The following is a 16,923-nucleotide window of genomic DNA, read 5'->3' on the forward strand; positions in this document are numbered from 1 at the left end:
TGCTCCCTCCTAATACGGGAGAGAGCAGGTCCCTGGTTCTGAACCTAAACAGTGGCAGCTCTTTCCGCGAGGGCCATCGTCTCCAGGGCTCACACAGGTATCGGGGCAAACGCTGCTCTCTACCTACAGGGAATAAAGAGCATTCTCAGGACATGTCTACAGTTTAAAAAGAACACATGAGAAAAACAGGTCTATAAAGGATCACACGAAAACTTTTAATTGAGCAACTTTATTCAAATAATTTCGATACCGAGAACTCAGAGTCATTTCAATGGGACCAATTTCACGGAAATTTGCTTTGAAGGGCAGGGAAGTGAAGCCAAGTCTCACATATTCTTGAGGATTAAAACAAAAAACAAAAAACTCACACACGTAGAGTAAAGGAGAAGAGGGACAAAAGTCTAAAAGAAGTTGGCTATGTACTTCTCCAGCTTTGAATTTTTCTAACACAAAATCACTTTTCTCTTCCATGTTGAAAGACGTGTTGTTCTTTCCTTTAGAAAAAGAAAAAAAAAAGTGACAAGGGAAACGATTTCAGTACAATTCCACTAGAATTCCCAAGCCACCGAAAGCTGGACTGTTTTATATTTATTCCACTGCCTATATGTAAATATTGGTGGGTCCACTGGAGAAAATGCCACCACACTGAACAAACAGCGTAAGGGAGGTAAAGACCCACCCGAAGGCAATGCCCCTGGGCAGGCGGGTGAGCCAGTCGTTACGCCCACTGGCTTCAAATCCTGGCCCAGCCTCGAATGCGAGTGTGGACTCAGGAGTCCCGAGGCTTCAGCTTCATTCGCTTATTTGTAACCTAAGAGACAGAACCTGCCTGCTGGATGACAGCGATCTCATCAGAGGGTTCCTGTGCGGGTTCAGGCAGACGGGTGTAAAGAAGGTTCCACACAGAAAGCACTCACACGTTAGCCATTCAAATTCCTTCTGTAGTCACAGCTCGGGAAGATTTGGTCCCTTCCCTTAAGACATTTATGATTTAAGTAGGGAGAGAAGAAAAATATGGAAATGGTTAAGTATGTTTGTATCACGGGTTCAGACAGAACTGCGAAAGGCCCCCGGGGGCGGCCACCACGACTTATCAAATTCCAGGGGAGCCGGGAGGACCCCACGGAGGGCTGAGTTCTCCCCGTGCTTCACTGCTGGGCACAGAAGGCATGGCTCATGGCCGTGACCTTGGTGTCTGCTCCATGTGGCCCTTCATGGGCAGGTGAATGAGAGGCGGTGGGGGGGGGGGGTTCCCGAGGTGGGAAGCAGGGGTCGGGTGCAGCTGAGGCACAAGAGGGCGGGGGGCAGTGACCCCGCTGCACTGGTCGGGCCAGCGGGTGGCCTGACCTGCCGGCAAACCTGGGGACAAGGTGGGAAAGCCACAGAGGTGAGCCTGAGGGGCACGACACGTAGAGAACAGGTCAGGAGGGTGCGTGTGAGCGGGTGCAGGCCTAGACAAGCAGGGCCGGAGCGACAAGAGCGCTCTGACAGGTCGGGGCTGGGCCACCTCGGGCACGGCTCTCACTTGAGGAGCTGCCTTCGGTGAAAACCAACTCCCTCTCAGCTGAGAAGGAAGGTCAGGTGTCCCCCAAGTGCCTGCCACGGTCCCCGAAAGCCTCAACCCCACAGGACTCGGAACGTGGCTCCGCGCTGCCCTGTAGGTGGCCTGGTCCGAGACGGGCGCAGGCAAGGAGCCGGAGGCCCGGACTAAAGGGGAAGAGCCAGCCACCCGGCAGACAGACGACTCGGCCCTCGGCGGGGCCTCCTGGGATGCAGGCCGCTCTCCCGGTCTGGGAGACTCCCCCACTTTGCTCCAGCTCCACATTGGGCCTCACCCGAGGTCCCTGACCTCAATCCTTGACCAGAAAGACCAATCACAAGGCGGGTCCGCTTCACCTGACGAAGGCTACCTCGTGGTTAGGGCCACAGGACGTGTGGTGCCTGTGGAGCCAGACTGCAGGCTGAGAAAACAGGGGCAGCCGAAGACCGCGGAAGCGAGAGGACAAAGGACCGGACCATGATTCTGACCTTGATGAAGCGGTCAGCCAGCTTCAATGCCGGCTTCCTGGGCTCATTCGGGGGCGGGGAGGGGGTCGTCTTCCTCACCCAGCCCCATTTGTAGCCAAAGCACCCGCGGTTTTTGGAAACACCTGCCGAGAGGGGAGCCACGTGGGTCTGAACGCTGAGAAGCGTTAGTGGGCAAAGGCAGGGCAGGAGCAACGGGGTCACTGAGGGGCAGGGACAGTGACAACTCAGGGCTCATCGGGGCTCATCTGGGAGAGGAACGCACTGTCCCCTGGGATGGGTCACAGGACAAACAGGCACAGGTGGAAAAGGAGAACACGGACACTCAGGGCAGAGGAGGCCCATCTGAACGACTGCCGAGGGGGCCGGCCATCCGCACGGGGTGAGGAGGGGAGAGGAAACCTCACCACCAATGCATTAAACCCCACACGTGCACCCGTCAGAAGAGCCGCATCGTCCGGGACCCCGGCTTGCAGACCCACCAAGTGCTCGCTGGAAGGCCCGGAGCTCACGAGATGAAGTCTGACAGCCCGCGGTGACCCGTCCCACCTCACCGCCACTGGAGAAAGCAGAGTGGCGCTCGTACGTGCAAACCTGACCTCAGTGATCTGTGCAAACGCAAGTGTAGGCCGAGGTGGGACGGCCCGGGTGCACCCCAAAGCCCAGCACGGATACCGTGGCCCCGGCGGGCCGCCCCCGCTCCGGACCCACTAGGGAATCCAGAAGCACAAGGAAAGGCACTGCCTCCAGATCAGTTCTGCTCTACGACAGCTGTTTTCTGAGTGAGACCAGGAGAGGTCGGGAACGACAGTGTGACAAGGACAGACCGAGCCCTCCTGAGGCTTTTCAGAGAAGTCCCCTACATGCATCCCAGGGGAAAACGTGTAAAACATTCCCTGTAAGGACATGTCCAGCCCCACCATGATGCATCTCACACAGGGACATGTGCTTGATCTACACGCTGATTTCAGCGGAAGGAAAAGAATCTGGAGAGGGTTTGGAAAACGAACACAGAAGCATCCTGTCGTAAAACACCCACGTTCAACGAACGGAAACGCACCTTTTTTTCTCAGCTGGGCTGTGAGGAGACGACCTCTCCCCCGGCCTTGGGATGGGCTGGCCCACCACTCTCGAGGAATCCTGGGAACTGGCCCACTGTCCACACAGCACAGAATCTGATAATCGGCGTCTCTTTGGAGGGGACCGATGGCCCCTAGCGGCAGTGAGCACAAGGCATGTTAATGGCTGAGCCTCGGTGGCGGTTAAGCGCAGTGGACGTTCTATGCTCTGCTGGGGTGACGCCGACAGCTTTGGGGGACTTTGGAAGCCAGAGTCTGGGTTTAATTTTCCTAAGGTGCCTCTCTGATACTGAACTTCCAAACTTGCTTTATCTGGACATGCTCCAACGCGTAAAAGTGCCTTCGTCCGCGGAGGCGATTGTTGGCAATACTTTTGATGAAGCTTGTCAAATTTTTCTTTTATTTCCTTGTAACGATCTCGGCCACAGCTTAGAGGCTGCACCCCTGCTACTGAAGTAGGTCTGTTGGGTGGGGCGGACTTTCTAAGTATTCCAAGACTATTGTTTCCCTGAAAAAGGAGTGTCTGCTCAGAGCGGCGTGGGCTCTGCACGGGGCTGGTCTCTGGAAGCAGGGGAGGGGAACCCCTTCTCTGCAGGCATCTCCCTGCTCCCCCGGCTCGTTCGCCCAGCTCTTCAAAGGCCTCATTTAACCTCTTAGCTTCTGCTGTGCCGAAAGTTCCACTGAGCCTGTGGGTTTCGAAGCCCCGGGGGCCACGAGGGCTCGCTGGACCACCCCTGTACACGTCCACGGCCGAGGATTCCGGGAGGGAAGTCAGGACGGGCTGCTTCCGGGGACTGGGGCAATACTCCTGATGAAGCTTATCAAATCTGATTTCAATTTCCCTGTAATGATTCCCTCGCTTGCCTGGGAGTATTCTTGGTCTGGAAACGATTTTTACAGGGGAAATTAACCATTTTAAGGCCTTGTATCTATTCTGATCCAGATGACACACTGCACGGGAGTCTCCATAAGGCAATGAAGAACGCCCCTGGGGTGTTAAACTCCTTAACTCCTCAAACTCTTTCCAACTGGGACCCCATTTAAGGACTTGGGGTTTGTTTACTTCGAGAAAAGCTTTGTCCAGTTTTAAACCCGTCTTCTGGCCAGAGGCGTCCAGTACGTTCTCACAATCTCTTAAGGCGCCCCTGTCCCTCCCTGGCCCGGCACGGACTGGGAGCCTCTCCTGGGAAGCCCTGTGAGGGCGCCTGCCGCCTCGGCAATGAGTCCTGTTCACTCTGCTCCTGGAGCATCTCCTCCTCGAGCTCCAGTTGTGAAGGACAAACGAGGTTTTGGTGGAGATGACACAGGACGGCTTTGCGCTCAGCAGCAGGCTCATTGAGTGCAGCATGCCCGCGTACAGGTCGCTGATGGTCACGTCACAGATGTCGTCGGGCTCGAAGGACAGGCTGCTTGAGAAGCTGTGCCCCCCCGTCCCTTGTAACGAGACACTGCCACTTCTAGGCACCACGGCCAGGTCTGCTGAGCAGGGGCGTGAAGCCGGCTTCACTGGGCCACCAGGACTCTCTCCGGACACACGGCCACGGCGTCCTGGAGGGAAACACACAGAGTAAAGTGTTACCGTTCAAGACGGTCCATCTGCAGAGACCACAGAACGGAAAGGGTGGATCGTGATGACGATTCAAAGAACAAGAGAAAAAACTCCACGAAAACGTGAGAATAGATTCTCCTCCGAGATTTCTTTCTAGTTATCAAACTCTAATTCCTACTTTCCACCCCAGCTTCCCCAAAGGGGTCTTCCTCCCCCGTGTGATGGTTTACACGTTGGATGCCCTTTCAAAGTCTGATTAGAAACCCAACAATTACGCCGATTACCTGTGGGGACAGATGACGGAGGCAGAGGACTCCTGAATATGCCTCTTCGTACAGCTTTGACCTTCACACCATGTTAAATGTTTTATAGATTAAAAAAAATAAAACTAAACCGGGGCGCCTGGGTGGCTCAGTCTATGGAGCGTCCGACTTCAGCTCAGGTCATGATCTCACGGTTCGTGAGTTCAAGCCCCATGTCGGGCTCTGTGCTGACAGCTCGGAGCCTGGAGCCTGCTTCCAATTTTGTATCCCTCTCTCTCTGTCCCTATCCCCCTCATGCTCTGTCTCTTTCTCTCAAAAATTAATAAATGTTAAAAAAAAATTTAAATAAATAAATTAAATTAAACCAACAAGGATAAGGTGAACTCTAGAAGTGAATAGAAAAAAAAAAAGAAAAAAGAAAAAAAAAAGAACCCAAGTGCGTATCGAAGTGATGACAACGGAAAGAGAAAAAAGGATCTGAGTGACTTTGAACACAATCCTCTGAACGTGCACCCTTGGTGGGATACTGTCTGAGCATCCAAGAGCTGCTCAGGACTCCTGAACCTTCTTCAGCAGACTGGCAAGCATGTGGCAGCAGGGGCCGTGGTTCCGAAATCAGTCTGCACTGCACAACGAACCTAATGAGTGCAGGACTTTGGTGCTGGCAACACCTGTGGGGCCAAGGTCATGGTGGGGGGACAAAGTGCTCAAAAACAGACAGGACAGGCAGGCCAGAGGTCAGGGAAGCCAGCATGAAGGGCTCCTGCAGGCTGATCTGGGACAACTGGGCATCAGTGGCTACTAATATGTGAATTAAAAAAAAAAAAAAAGCCCATGGGTTCTTATTGATTCTAGAAAAAAATTGTTTTTAAAAAGTGAAAGCATGTGGGAATAAAGGAAGGAACAGAATTAGGGCACGAAGGGACTCGGCGTTTGCTTACGGAAGGATGCCAACAGGCGCACACGGAAGGAACGGCCAAGCCAGGGAAGGGTTTGCGGGCAGGGACGCAGGCGGGAGTCGTGGCCTGGCGCCAAAGCCTCGGGGTGGGGTTTGCGGGGACCCAGGCGACGGGCACCTGCAGACGATGCCAAGGAAAGGGCACTTCTTTGGTGAGAAACCTAGCGGCTCCTTCCTTAGCTAAGTGGCCAGGCTCATGCGTCACCAACAACGGGACAGAGTGACGTGATGTCCTGAGAGAACACACCGTCGCCTGGGCAGCATCTTTGCCAAAAGTGTTTAACATGCACTTGACCTTAGAGGAAACCACCAGAGAAGTAAATTGAGGGACGTGCTGCAACACTACCAGTGGCCGGGACTATTCAGGAAGGTGCCCACAGAGACGGAGCTTGGCGGGATTTCTGGACTGCGGCATGGGCCCCGCCCGCCGCAGCCGCGCCCCTGGGCCTAGGAGACCTGCAAGCACTTAAGGAGGACACGTATGTGACTGCAGATGACGTGCATGGTGTGCGTACGTCCGTGTGTGCACGTGCGGGGGTGCTGTGGGCGTGGCGTGGGCGCTGGGTGTGCAGGGGATGGAGAAGCACTGTGACAACAGGTTGACTGTCAAATAAACGCGAGCAGAGGGTGTAGGAATCCTGTGTTTCCGGAGAGTCAAAAACTTTCACCGCAGTAGGTTGAGCTGAAGAGCTAACCAGCAATTAGCGTGCTGGAGTCCCAGGGGAAACAAGCAGTTTGCCGACTACACAGGAGGCTTTCGCCTGTTAGGTGCTGGTGTCTTGAACAGTTTATGCCAAGCACACGAGAGGGTGCCCAGCGGTAGGGGCGCCGCGACTCTGCCAACAGCGATCGGGAGGCGGTTCACGCAGTTTCTGTGTCGCACTTACCAGGGGCAGGCCCGGCAGGCGAGGCCAGGGGAGGGGTCAGTGTCACGCGTGCGTCCTCTCCACCTCCGTCACCAGTACACTGCAAACGAAGCCGGCGATGTGAACACGTGTCGACTCTGGGCGCCCTCAGACGCCCCCCGCCGCAGTGCCGAGCCCCGCGGGTTGGTGAGGTCGGCTGCTCCTCCCCGACGCAGCGGCCGCGGCCTCCGGCAATGGTGGGGGGAGGTGTCTTAGTAAACTCTGGGAGCTTGGCCCAAGTGACCTCCAGGCTACCCGCCCCCCCACCCAGGATGCCCTCCTGCTGCTCCAGGTTAAAGGGAAAGGCCGTTCCCGGTACCCCCACCAAATCAACGGGCCTCAGACACAGCATCCTCGCCGGTCAGCAGCACAGTAAGGAAACGTCTATGCTCCTGTTTGCTGCCTTTGAGATAAAGTAGTCAGTCATCCCACAACGAGTACCTCCTACTTATGTGACATGAAGATGTTTTCTTTATTGGGAAGACGTGACAGAAACTAGGGTTGGCACCCTTGCTCTATCGGTCACGCTCTGGGAGCCCCCACGCGCTCCACAGCAAGGTGACCGTGGACAGGGTGGAAGTGGGGAGAAGTGGGGCGGTGGGAGCAATCCCTTCCCCAGGGGGTGGGGCCCCCTACGTTTCTGTGAGCGCCCCCCCACCCAGAACAGTGGGCGACGGAGGGCGCACCCCACGGGTTTCCCTGATCGCCCCCACAAGGCGAGCGTCCGTCTGCAAGCCTGGGAGGGAAACAGTTGGGAAGCAATTGCTCCAAAGGCTCCTTACAGGCTCCACGGAGAGCGAACAAAAACCTGATTAACCCACCTCGGTGTATCACTAGGTTATGATTCAATTATATGAAGACACGTCCTGGGAAACACATTACCTCTAAACACCCTTCATCCTGTAGCAATATATCCACTTGGGTCAAGTACTTCCTTCGTAACTCATTTTTCAAAGGGCTCCAGGGCTCTGCAGGCTGACACAAGAGAGAATCAGTGTTCTTGAGAGCTTTTGGGTCCGGATGAGCTCTCAGATTCTCGAGCTAGCTGGCAAGTTCATTAATTACACGTGGGTAAATGAAGCCCCTCGAAGTCATTTTTCACTCCTCACTGTTAGCGGTGCAAAGTGGGCCCGCCCCTCTGAAAATCCACCTGACCCAGAAACCCAACTTTAGATAATTCATCCAGTGGCAACAATCCCAAAGTAAAAAGACAAAAACCCCCCAAAACACAAAAATCACCCTCATAAGCCTGTTGGGAGGTGTGTGATGGCATTGCTAGGAAACAATTTAAAATCATCTGAATATTCTTGGGTGAGTTCAGGACTCAACTATTAGAATTAGTCCCAATCAGTGTGCTCACAGGAAAGGACATTCAGCACTCTGGCTCAGGAGACAGGCCCCCCATTCCCTTCCTGCCCATGCCCTGGGGACAGGGGGGTCTTGACCCTCACTCTCTGCACCTCAGTGGCTGCAGACCAGGGATAACACACACGCACACTGTTCAGGAAGTTCTTTACATCTGGGGCCACCTAGCCCTGCACCACCGCCCCCCCGTAATGCTCCAAAACGTACAGCCTTCCCCCCGGACCCCTGTCACTACCTTATTTAGTTAGACGCCACAGGTCACACATTGGGTGTTTGGGCAAATTCTTCACAAAAAGAGCAGTTTTCGAGAAAAGCCACATACAACAGCCATTCTAGCGCCTGACTCTGGGGCCAGGAAAGACCCCCCAGCAGACTGCGTGCTTTGTGTATTCCCGTGCATCCCACTGGAAGGAAGGGGAGATGAGACCCAGTCGGGGGAAGAGGAGACAGGTGGTTCCTGGGACCACGGGGGCACCCTGGGAGACACCGAACAATGGCCTGATCTCGTGACCTCGTGGACTAAATGGGCTTCCAAGGGCTGACCTGGAAATACTTCCTAGAAACACCTTCCTTATGACATTGTCTCTTCGGGCAAAGACCAACTTAGAGCCTAACTTTCAACACAGCGTGCTCGATCAAGGGTACTGGGCACACCGTGAACTGTGACTGTTCCGTCTGCACAGGGAACACCGCCCGACATATATGTGAGTTCAGGAAATCCGGCTTGAACCGGGGGCAGTAAGGGCTGCCACGCGCCAGATGGAAGGAGGCCCCTGCTGCCTTGAGGGATGTGAAAGCAGGACCAGAGACGGGAGGGGTGGTGTCAGCAAAGGGTGAGCCTCCCAAGAGGATTTCAAAAAAGACACCGGAAATGAGGACACACACACGCACCCCAAGCCCTGGCTCGGTCCCTTCGTCACAAAGGGCAGGTCTTACCATGAAGGTCCCAGCGACTACATCTTCCGGACACAAAGACGCATCATCACCGCTTTTTGAATCTAAAAGCAAAAAAAAAAAAAGGAAATCTCAATCAGAATTTTATTTATGAAAATATTTTTAAATTTTTATTTATTTTTGAGAGAGAGAGAGAGAGACAGAGTGTGTGAGTGGGGGGAGGGGCAGAGAGAGAGGGAGACACAGAATCCGGAGCAGGTTCCAGACTCTGAGCTGTTAGCACAGAGCCTGACACAGGGCTTGAACTCACAAACCGTGAGATCATGACCTGAGCTGAAGTCGGACGCTTAACCAACTAACCCCCAGGCACCCCAAGAATTTTAAAGAAAGCTTGCGTTTTCCTCTCAAGAATAGTTTTTACACCCCTAGAGTATGTTCTAGGGCGCTCCCTTTAATAAGGACACAGCCATCTGTCGCTGTCCTGATTATCAGTAATGCAACAAATGCATCAGAACAGGAACACGCCTCAGGGGGTAGAGGCCAGGGAAGCAGCTTTCTGTCACGTTGAGCTCCTTCGGTGGCTTCTGGTCCTCGGAGCTGGGTCGCTCTAGCCCAGCACCGTCCCAGTCTGTGATGGCAGAAAGTTCCCTACCTGACGCCCGGTATGGCAGCCACCAGCCACGTGTGGCTCGTGAGGCACATAAATAAAATTTTCCATTTGGTTTAACTTTCAGTTCCTCTGGCTCGCCACAGGAGGCTGGAGCCACCTCACTGGACAGTGCAGCTCTAGGATAAACATTTCTAGTTATTTTGAGCGGTCCAGAAACTCACGGACCTAAGGATCTGTGGGGCCAAAATCTCGATCAACACCAGTCAACAGATAACGCCTGCGAATAAACACCTTCCTTAAGGTCTAATTCTACCCTGAATGACCGCCAGTTTTCCCCATGGGACTCGACCCATTTTACAGACGGCTAGAGCAGGCAAGGTGCCGGACGAGGGCTGGGGAGGGCGGACAGAGGCTGCAGGTCAGGGCCGGCAGGAGATGGGGGTTCAGGACCAGTTACAAACCTGTCTGCCCAGCTGGCTAACTGCTACCAGGAGGAGAGCCGGTGTAGACAGCTTGGGTGAAAGTGGGGGGGGTCTGTTCCGATGGCAGGTGTCAGCAGGGGCGGGGCTGGTACCGTGGGGGTGCGGTGGGGCACGGGGGCAGAGCCGCACAAGGGACGGTGGGAGGCAAAGGCACAGGAGGGGGACGTCTTGGGTATGAGGAGAGCAGGAGGGGCTGGGTGTCTGGCTCATTGTACAGGGAAGACGGTGGTAGGCCTTGAGCCAATAGGAATCCTGCTAGGTTGACTTTCCAGTTTAGATTTGCCGAGTTTAGACAAAGTCTTCAAGAAGAGAGGCTGACAGGCAGTAAACACATGCAGACTGGGTCTGGGATGGGGGTTCTGCCAGAGTGAGGGGCTCAGACCAATCTCAAGAAAGGGCGTCCAGTGGAGAGGGGAGTTAAGAGGGGCTGGGAAGGAAGAAAACCCAGCGGGCACAGGGCCACAGGCCAATTACAGGATTTCCAGAAGCTTCAAATGCCACCAACAGGGCAATGGGATAGAAGCCACAGAATGCCAGTGGGAGTCGCCAATGGGGGAGGCTGGGACCACGGAGAGTTACGCCTTCCCGATGGAGGCCGGAGCCTGCACAGAACTGGCGGAAGAGAGCGTAGCAGTGGAGCAGGGCATCGGCTGTAAGTTTGTTCGAGAAGGGAAGCGACCCATGGCAGGTGGCTACAGAGGGACACGGGACCGGGGAGAGCCGTGAACTCTGTTCTGTGTGCTTAAGGTGGAACCTGAGCACGTTCAAACAGATGCACCCAGGGCAGACAGAGACACCAGAGAGAGAAAGATGGTGATGACAGACTCCCCGGAAAACAGGCTGGGTTGGGGTTTGGGCAGCAAAACGTTCTGTAGAAGTCAGCAGTTCAGGGGTGCCTGGGGGGGGCTCAGTCGGTTAAGCTTCCGACTTCAGCTCAGGTCATGATCTCACAGTTTGGGAGTCTGAGCCCCGTGTCAGGCTCTGCGCTGACGGCTCAGAGCCTGAAGCCTGCTTCGGATTCTGTGTCTCCCTCTCTCTGTGCCCCTCCCTGACTTGTGCTCTCTCTCTCTGTCTCCCAAAAACAAATAAATGTAAAAAAAAAAAAAAGTCAGCAGTTCAAACACGGCCTGCACGGCAAATCTGGCGTTTCATTATATTTTTGACATTAATTTTTTTACGGAGGGGGCAATAAGTTAAAAAATGATGGGAGGGCGTATGTCCACTACTCAAGAACGCTTGAGCACTGTTTCTGTGTAGGTGCCACGGACGTAACAGCAAGACAGCTCCTTTGGGGAGCGCAGACAGTAGCGACAGGCACTTTAAGATGCTCCCACTTTTAAAAAAGCCTTGGAAAAAGTCATCGTGAGGAATCTGGGCTTTAAATGCCATCACAGGGATGCATGTCCCTCCCGACCCCAATTCCTAGAGCAGGGACACTCACCCACTCCCAGGACTCGTGTGCTGGGCTCAGGAAGCGCCAGACCTCGGGCTTCGGCTTCCGCGGGGTCACCGCCGCTCCTGCTGTCTGGGGCATCCTCGAAAGTCTTCACCGGGGAGTCCTCGAAAGCACGGAAGTGGATAAAGACACGCTTGATTCAGTGAGAACACATTTCAAGCCACCGTAACAAACCTACACTCCTTCCTTTAGCATATGAGAGAGCAGGGGTCTCATAGGCCTCTCTTCTGGTACAGTTTGTGAGTATGAGTCCTGCATCGGGCTGTCAGTGCAGGGCCTGCTTTGGATCCTCTGTCCCAGCTCCTCTCTCCCTGTCCCTCCCCTCGTTCTCTCTCTCAAAAATTAAAGATTAAAAACTAATAAATAAGTAAGTAAAGAAGTGTGACTGAATTATACAATGGATGATGAAAAGAAATGATCACAGTGTATAGTATGTAAAGAAGAAGGGGTAAAAATATGTGTATTATAGGCGGGAATTACACTGTACGAAAATATCCTCAGTGACTATAGGAGTCAGGCTGATTTTAATGGCTGTATGTATTTCTAACGTTTGCACGACCAGACGTATTATGGGTGTGACTCAAATAATCAGGAAGAAATTTTGTTTCAGAACTGCCGCTCCTTGCTTTGGAACCCTAACCCTGATGTTTTCGTTCTGGGGTACAGGCTTCTGGGCTGGGAGGCAGTCGTTAAGGGAATTCTAGACATCTCTGCAAAAAAATGACGGTAGCAAGACTCCGTGGGTCTCCCAGGAGGCGGGCAGGCTGTATCGGCACCTCCCGTGAACATAACAGGCCGAGACGCCCCAGCACCAGTGGATACACCCGGGAGAAACCACACAGTGTTTTGGAAAACAGCTCCATGCGGAAAGAAGCGTGACCCTGTACCCTCTCCCTACTCTGTTCCCCTTGCAGAAGAGAAAGGAGGCATGTTTCTTTCCTCAAAGGAACTGGGTTGGGGCTTTTCTGTAAAGGACCCAACGAACTAAGCTCACAGATGCAGCTAAGGCTGGGCAGGGGCAGGGGCAGGGGCTGGGGCTGGGGCAGCTTTCTCCCACTGGCCAGCCCTGCATGTGGGGCTGTTGTCAAGAACCCCTTGGCCTACAGCAGAGGAAGCGGGGGCAGAAAAGGCTTAAACATCAACGCAGCTCCTCCTGCTACCTGACGAGCAACAGGAGAAAAACTTCTCAGCAAATCCTTAGAGGAAAAGGGGGGGGTTCAGGTGAGAAAGACCTAGAACAGAAGCCCCGTGGCGACCTCAGTGCAGTCACAGCTAACCTACGCCTTTATTCACATCGATATTCCCGCACGGCAGCACAGGGCAGCAATAAAAACGGACATTAAATACCTGGATTTGTTCTTTGTTTTTCTCCTTTACTAGTCCTCCACCCCAAATTCTCAATCCTTCAGAAGAGAAATGAGAGAAAAGTTACCGCTTAAACAATCCTGACCGCTGAATGTCTGTTCAGTCTGCATTCAGAGAAAACCAACGTGATCGGCCAGAGAAAGACATAATCTACGGAAACCAAGCCACGCTCCTGATACCTGTTGTTTCTCATCTTTGTGAGGCTGGAAGTCTTTTTTTTAAAAATTAAGATTAGAGGCGCCTGGGTGGCTCAGTCGGTTGAGTGTCCGACTTCGGCTCAGGTCATGATCTCGCGGTCTGTAGGTTCGAGCCCCGCGTCGGACTCTGTGCTGACGGCTTGGAGCCTGGAGCCTGTTTCGGATTCTGTGTCTCCCTCTCTCTCTGACCCTCCCCCGTTTGTGCTCTGTCTCTGTCTCAAAAAAAAAAAAATAAATAAACATTAAAAGAATTTTTTTAAATTAAGATTAGACAGGGGCTCCTGGGTGGCTCAGTCGGTTAAGCATCCAATTTCGGCTCAGGCCATGATCTCGCGGTCCGTGAGTTCGAGCCCCACGTCGGGCTTTGCGCTGACAGCTCAGCAGAGCCTGGAGCCTGCTTCGGATTCTGTGTCTCTCTCTCCCTCTGCCCCTCCCCTGCTCACGCTCTGACTCTGTCTTTCAATAGTAAATAAATGTTAAAAAAAAATTAAGATTAGACAGAAATCTGTCATTAATGGAAATCTCCTACCTAGGAGGCAGATTATCCAATTCCGTCATTAAGCCACAGAGTTAAGCAGAAACAAGGAACACACATGTGCCAAGTGCTGTACTCAAAATATATTTATTGAGAGCAATCTATATACTATATATAGACCGGAAGCACTTTCTGAGGGCAATCTAGATGTCTAGAACAAAGCCGAAGCGCAGGGTAAACACGGAGATTAGGAGTCCTGCCCCTTACTCGTTAGCAGAACCGGGGCAAGAATACTTAATCTCTCCCTAAGCCTCCATTTGCCCCCAGGTAAATTCAAGTGAACAAGAAGGGATCCTTGGGTTGAGATGGTTGCCAGCAAGGACACTAGCAAACGTTCACACACGGTGCTTACAATGCTCCAGGCTCTATTCTAAACACTTTCCAAGTACACCTCTTTCGGTGTCTACAACTCACCTGTACAGAACTCCTACTTTCCAAGTTCACTGGCCAGACGGAGACACAGAGGCAAGAAGTGGGTCCAGCAACCAGCCCGGGCTGCTCAGCCACGTGGTGGAGCCAGGCTGGGAACCCAGGGGAGTGACTCTCTGTGCTCCTGGCCACTGTGCCCTGTGGCCTTTCTGGAACAGGGTGACGCCGAGCAAATGTGCTCCGTCAGGTCAAGGCTTTGCCAATTTGGCTAAGTGACATGGGGCTGTTTCCTGTTTGCTGCATCCTCTGCTAGGAAACCATGATCCTAAGGACAGCACCTACCCCAAAGGGCTGTTGAGAATCAAAAACACAAGACTCTCAGAAGCAAAGGGCACACCTTAGCTATCCACACATGCGAACAACTATTCCTCCCCTCCTGTCCTCGTCATAATCGGTGTGGGAGTGTTAGCTCCGATCTACACCCTACGGCGTTGCCTTAAATCGGGAGTTTATGCTACAAGGGTGGTCAGCTAACCCTAGTCACGGGGGCGCTCCCCTGAGTACCTCTCCAGGCTGAGCAACAGGACAGAGGAACTGTACTATCAGCAGCCGGGAGCTCGTTAGACCTACTCAATCTGCACCCAGCACCGATGCCAGAGGCCTCAGGGATCCGTTTTAACAGGCTGTTCTCATTAAACCGGAGTCAGAAGTGAGTTTCAGCAGTGAAGTTAGTAGGATTCTAGATATGTGGAGTGGCCAGCCCACTCCTTGCGTAAACAGCGCATCAGAACATAGTGAATGAAGCCTGTTGATGGCACCCTGGGAATGATTCCTACCCAGCCCTGAGTCCTGCCTTCCGGTTAGATTTGTCATTGCCTGATGAGACCAGAGAGCAACAGAGGCCTGGAGCTGGACTATCTTAGCTTCTGTCTTCACAAACTTTTCACCCAAGGTGTGGCTGGGTCAGCTAAAAATGCAGAGAGCTAAAACTTTATTTAACCTCAGAAGCAGATCTTATGAAGCTTTTAGTGCCTGTCTGTCCAATGCAGGGCAGAACTGAGATCTGGCTTCACTAGCGGGTCCTAATGAGTTGGTAATAAGACAGAGGGGGAGGAACCGACGTCACCCAGTGCAAACTTTCTTCACCCAGCTACCAAAGAGAATCCAGGAGATTTAAGTCAGCTTACAACATCAACCACTGAACGGAATGGCTCCTTCTCCCTATATTCAGGTCAAGCTCCAAGTACTCAGAATCTCAAGGAGGACAGCTAATACTCCAGGTCAAACAGGTCAAAAAGTAGTCAATAAGAGTGATTACAAGAGCCGGGCCTTGTTCCAAGAGTTTCACAAGGAGCTCCTGTAACTTACAACATCCCCATCAAGTAGATTATTACCATCTTCCCATTTGACAGGTGAAGAAACAGAGACACAGCCTTGGCTGTTAAAGCAACCAGCCCACAGGGTGCCTCGGGTGGCTCAGCTGGTTAAGTGTCCGACCTTGGCCCAGGTCATGATCTCCCGGCTTGTGAGTCTGAGCCCCGTGTCGGGCTCTGTGCTGACGGCTCAGAGCCTGGAGCCTGCTTGGGATTCTGGGTCTCCCCTCCCTCTCTGTCCCTCCCCCTGCTGGCACTCTGTCTCTCTCTCTCTCAAAAATAAACTCAGAAAAAAATTACACCCCCCCCCCCCAAAACCAAAAAATATCCCAACCGGCCCAGACCGACAGGGTCAGACAGGGGGTATTTTTAACCAGCGTGTGTCTATGGATCTGCAGAATTCTGTTTTTAATAGGTAATTTAAAAAATAAGTAATTTATAGACTCAAGGGAACTAGGAATGTTTTAGTTCTTATTAGGCGGACAAAATTTTCACAAGAGAGCAGGGATAGCATTTCAAACTCTGGGACGACACTATCCTGTTCACACTCGGAACTGTACACATTCAGAAGGGGGGGATGGCTCCGTACCCTGGGGTGTCTCATAGGTCAGCGTGGACATCTGCACCAGCGGGGCATCCTCGAAGGGCTGGTTGTACTGCGGGAGAGAAAGGGGCATCCCCTCAGCTCCGAGGGCCGCGAGGAAGCCCTGACCCGGCTGAGGAGGCGCCAGCACAAGGCTGGAAGTCTGCAGGACCCCCCCAAACCCGCCCGCCACCCTCTCGCCCCCAAACCACCTCCCCTGTCTACCCCAGCGCCCCCAATCCCGCTGCCTCCTCTCCACCCCCTCTCCCCTCCCCTTCCCACCCCGCTCCCCCACCTTCGGCCCCGCGCTCGGCCGCCTCCACCCTTACCCCAGCCCCCAGCCCCGTTTTTCCCCTTCCCCATCGCGCCCGGCCTCCCCGACTCCAGCGGGCCGGTTGGGGGGCGGGGGGCCTACCTTTTCTATCAGCCGCTGCATGCGCGTCTGGAAGCGGCGGCGGCTGTCCCGGAGCTGCCACAGCAGCGCGTCCTCCCCCAGGGGCTCGCCCTCCATGGCTCGAAGAGACCCACACCCGACTCCAGCGGCAAGACGTACCGCGGCCCCTTCGGCGCCCCGGTTCAAATAACGACTCCCGCCCCTCTGCTTGCCCTTCCGGCTTTCTATTGGCTGGCGAGGAGAGGCCGGGCGCTGATTGGGCCTTTCAAACGCGTGGCGCATCTTACTCCCGGCCAATCCGCGGCCGAGCTTCTGCCCCCGCCCCACCCGAGCCGGGCCCGGCCGCGGGGAGGAGGCGGTGGCGGGGGCGGGAGGTGTCCGCCACCGCGCATGGCTTAGGGCGATGGCCCGGTGGAACCGGCTACCGGTTGCGTTCCCGTTAATCGGCAGCGCCACTCGAGAACTCTGTGGAATTATGGGATTCCTCCATTGTGCACCTGCACCTGAGATGACTGGGTGAC

At 53.9% G+C, this 16,923-nt stretch overlaps 1 protein-coding gene across 1 annotated transcript; it reads right to left on the bottom strand.

Moving 5' to 3' along the window:
• Positions 1-213: 213 nt before the first annotated feature.
• Positions 214-16,594, bottom strand: LOC122481939 (Holliday junction recognition protein). The gene is made up of 9 exons (XM_043578220.1): positions 16,424-16,594; positions 16,015-16,081; positions 12,934-12,989; positions 11,572-11,689; positions 9,081-9,142; positions 7,662-7,754; positions 6,762-6,840; positions 3,086-4,652; positions 214-494 (listed from the first exon to the last, which is right to left on the bottom strand). Exons 1-9 carry the CDS (start codon positions 16,517-16,519, stop codon positions 455-457), a joined length of 2,178 nt encoding a protein of 725 aa, XP_043434155.1. The 5' UTR covers positions 16,520-16,594; the 3' UTR covers positions 214-454.
• Between the last annotated feature and the right edge of the window lie 329 nt (positions 16,595-16,923).

Source organism: Prionailurus bengalensis, chromosome C1 (assembly GCF_016509475.1).
Source record: "Prionailurus bengalensis isolate Pbe53 chromosome C1, Fcat_Pben_1.1_paternal_pri, whole genome shotgun sequence".
Classification (NCBI taxonomy): Eukaryota; Metazoa; Chordata; class Mammalia; order Carnivora; family Felidae; genus Prionailurus; species Prionailurus bengalensis.

Coding starts and splice junctions, on each gene's coding strand:
- LOC122481939 (XM_043578220.1), bottom strand. CDS start 16,519: ATGGAGGGCGAGCCCCTGGGGGAGGACGCGCTGCTGTGGCAGCTCCGG. Junction 11,690..12,933: donor AAAACAAAGAACAAATCCAG/GTATTTAATGTC, acceptor CGTGCTTTCGAG/GACTCCCCGGTGAAGACTTT. Junction 7,755..9,080: donor TAGTCGCTGGGACCTTCATG/GTAAGACCTGCC, acceptor CTCTTGTGTCAG/CCTGCAGAGCCCTGGAGCCC.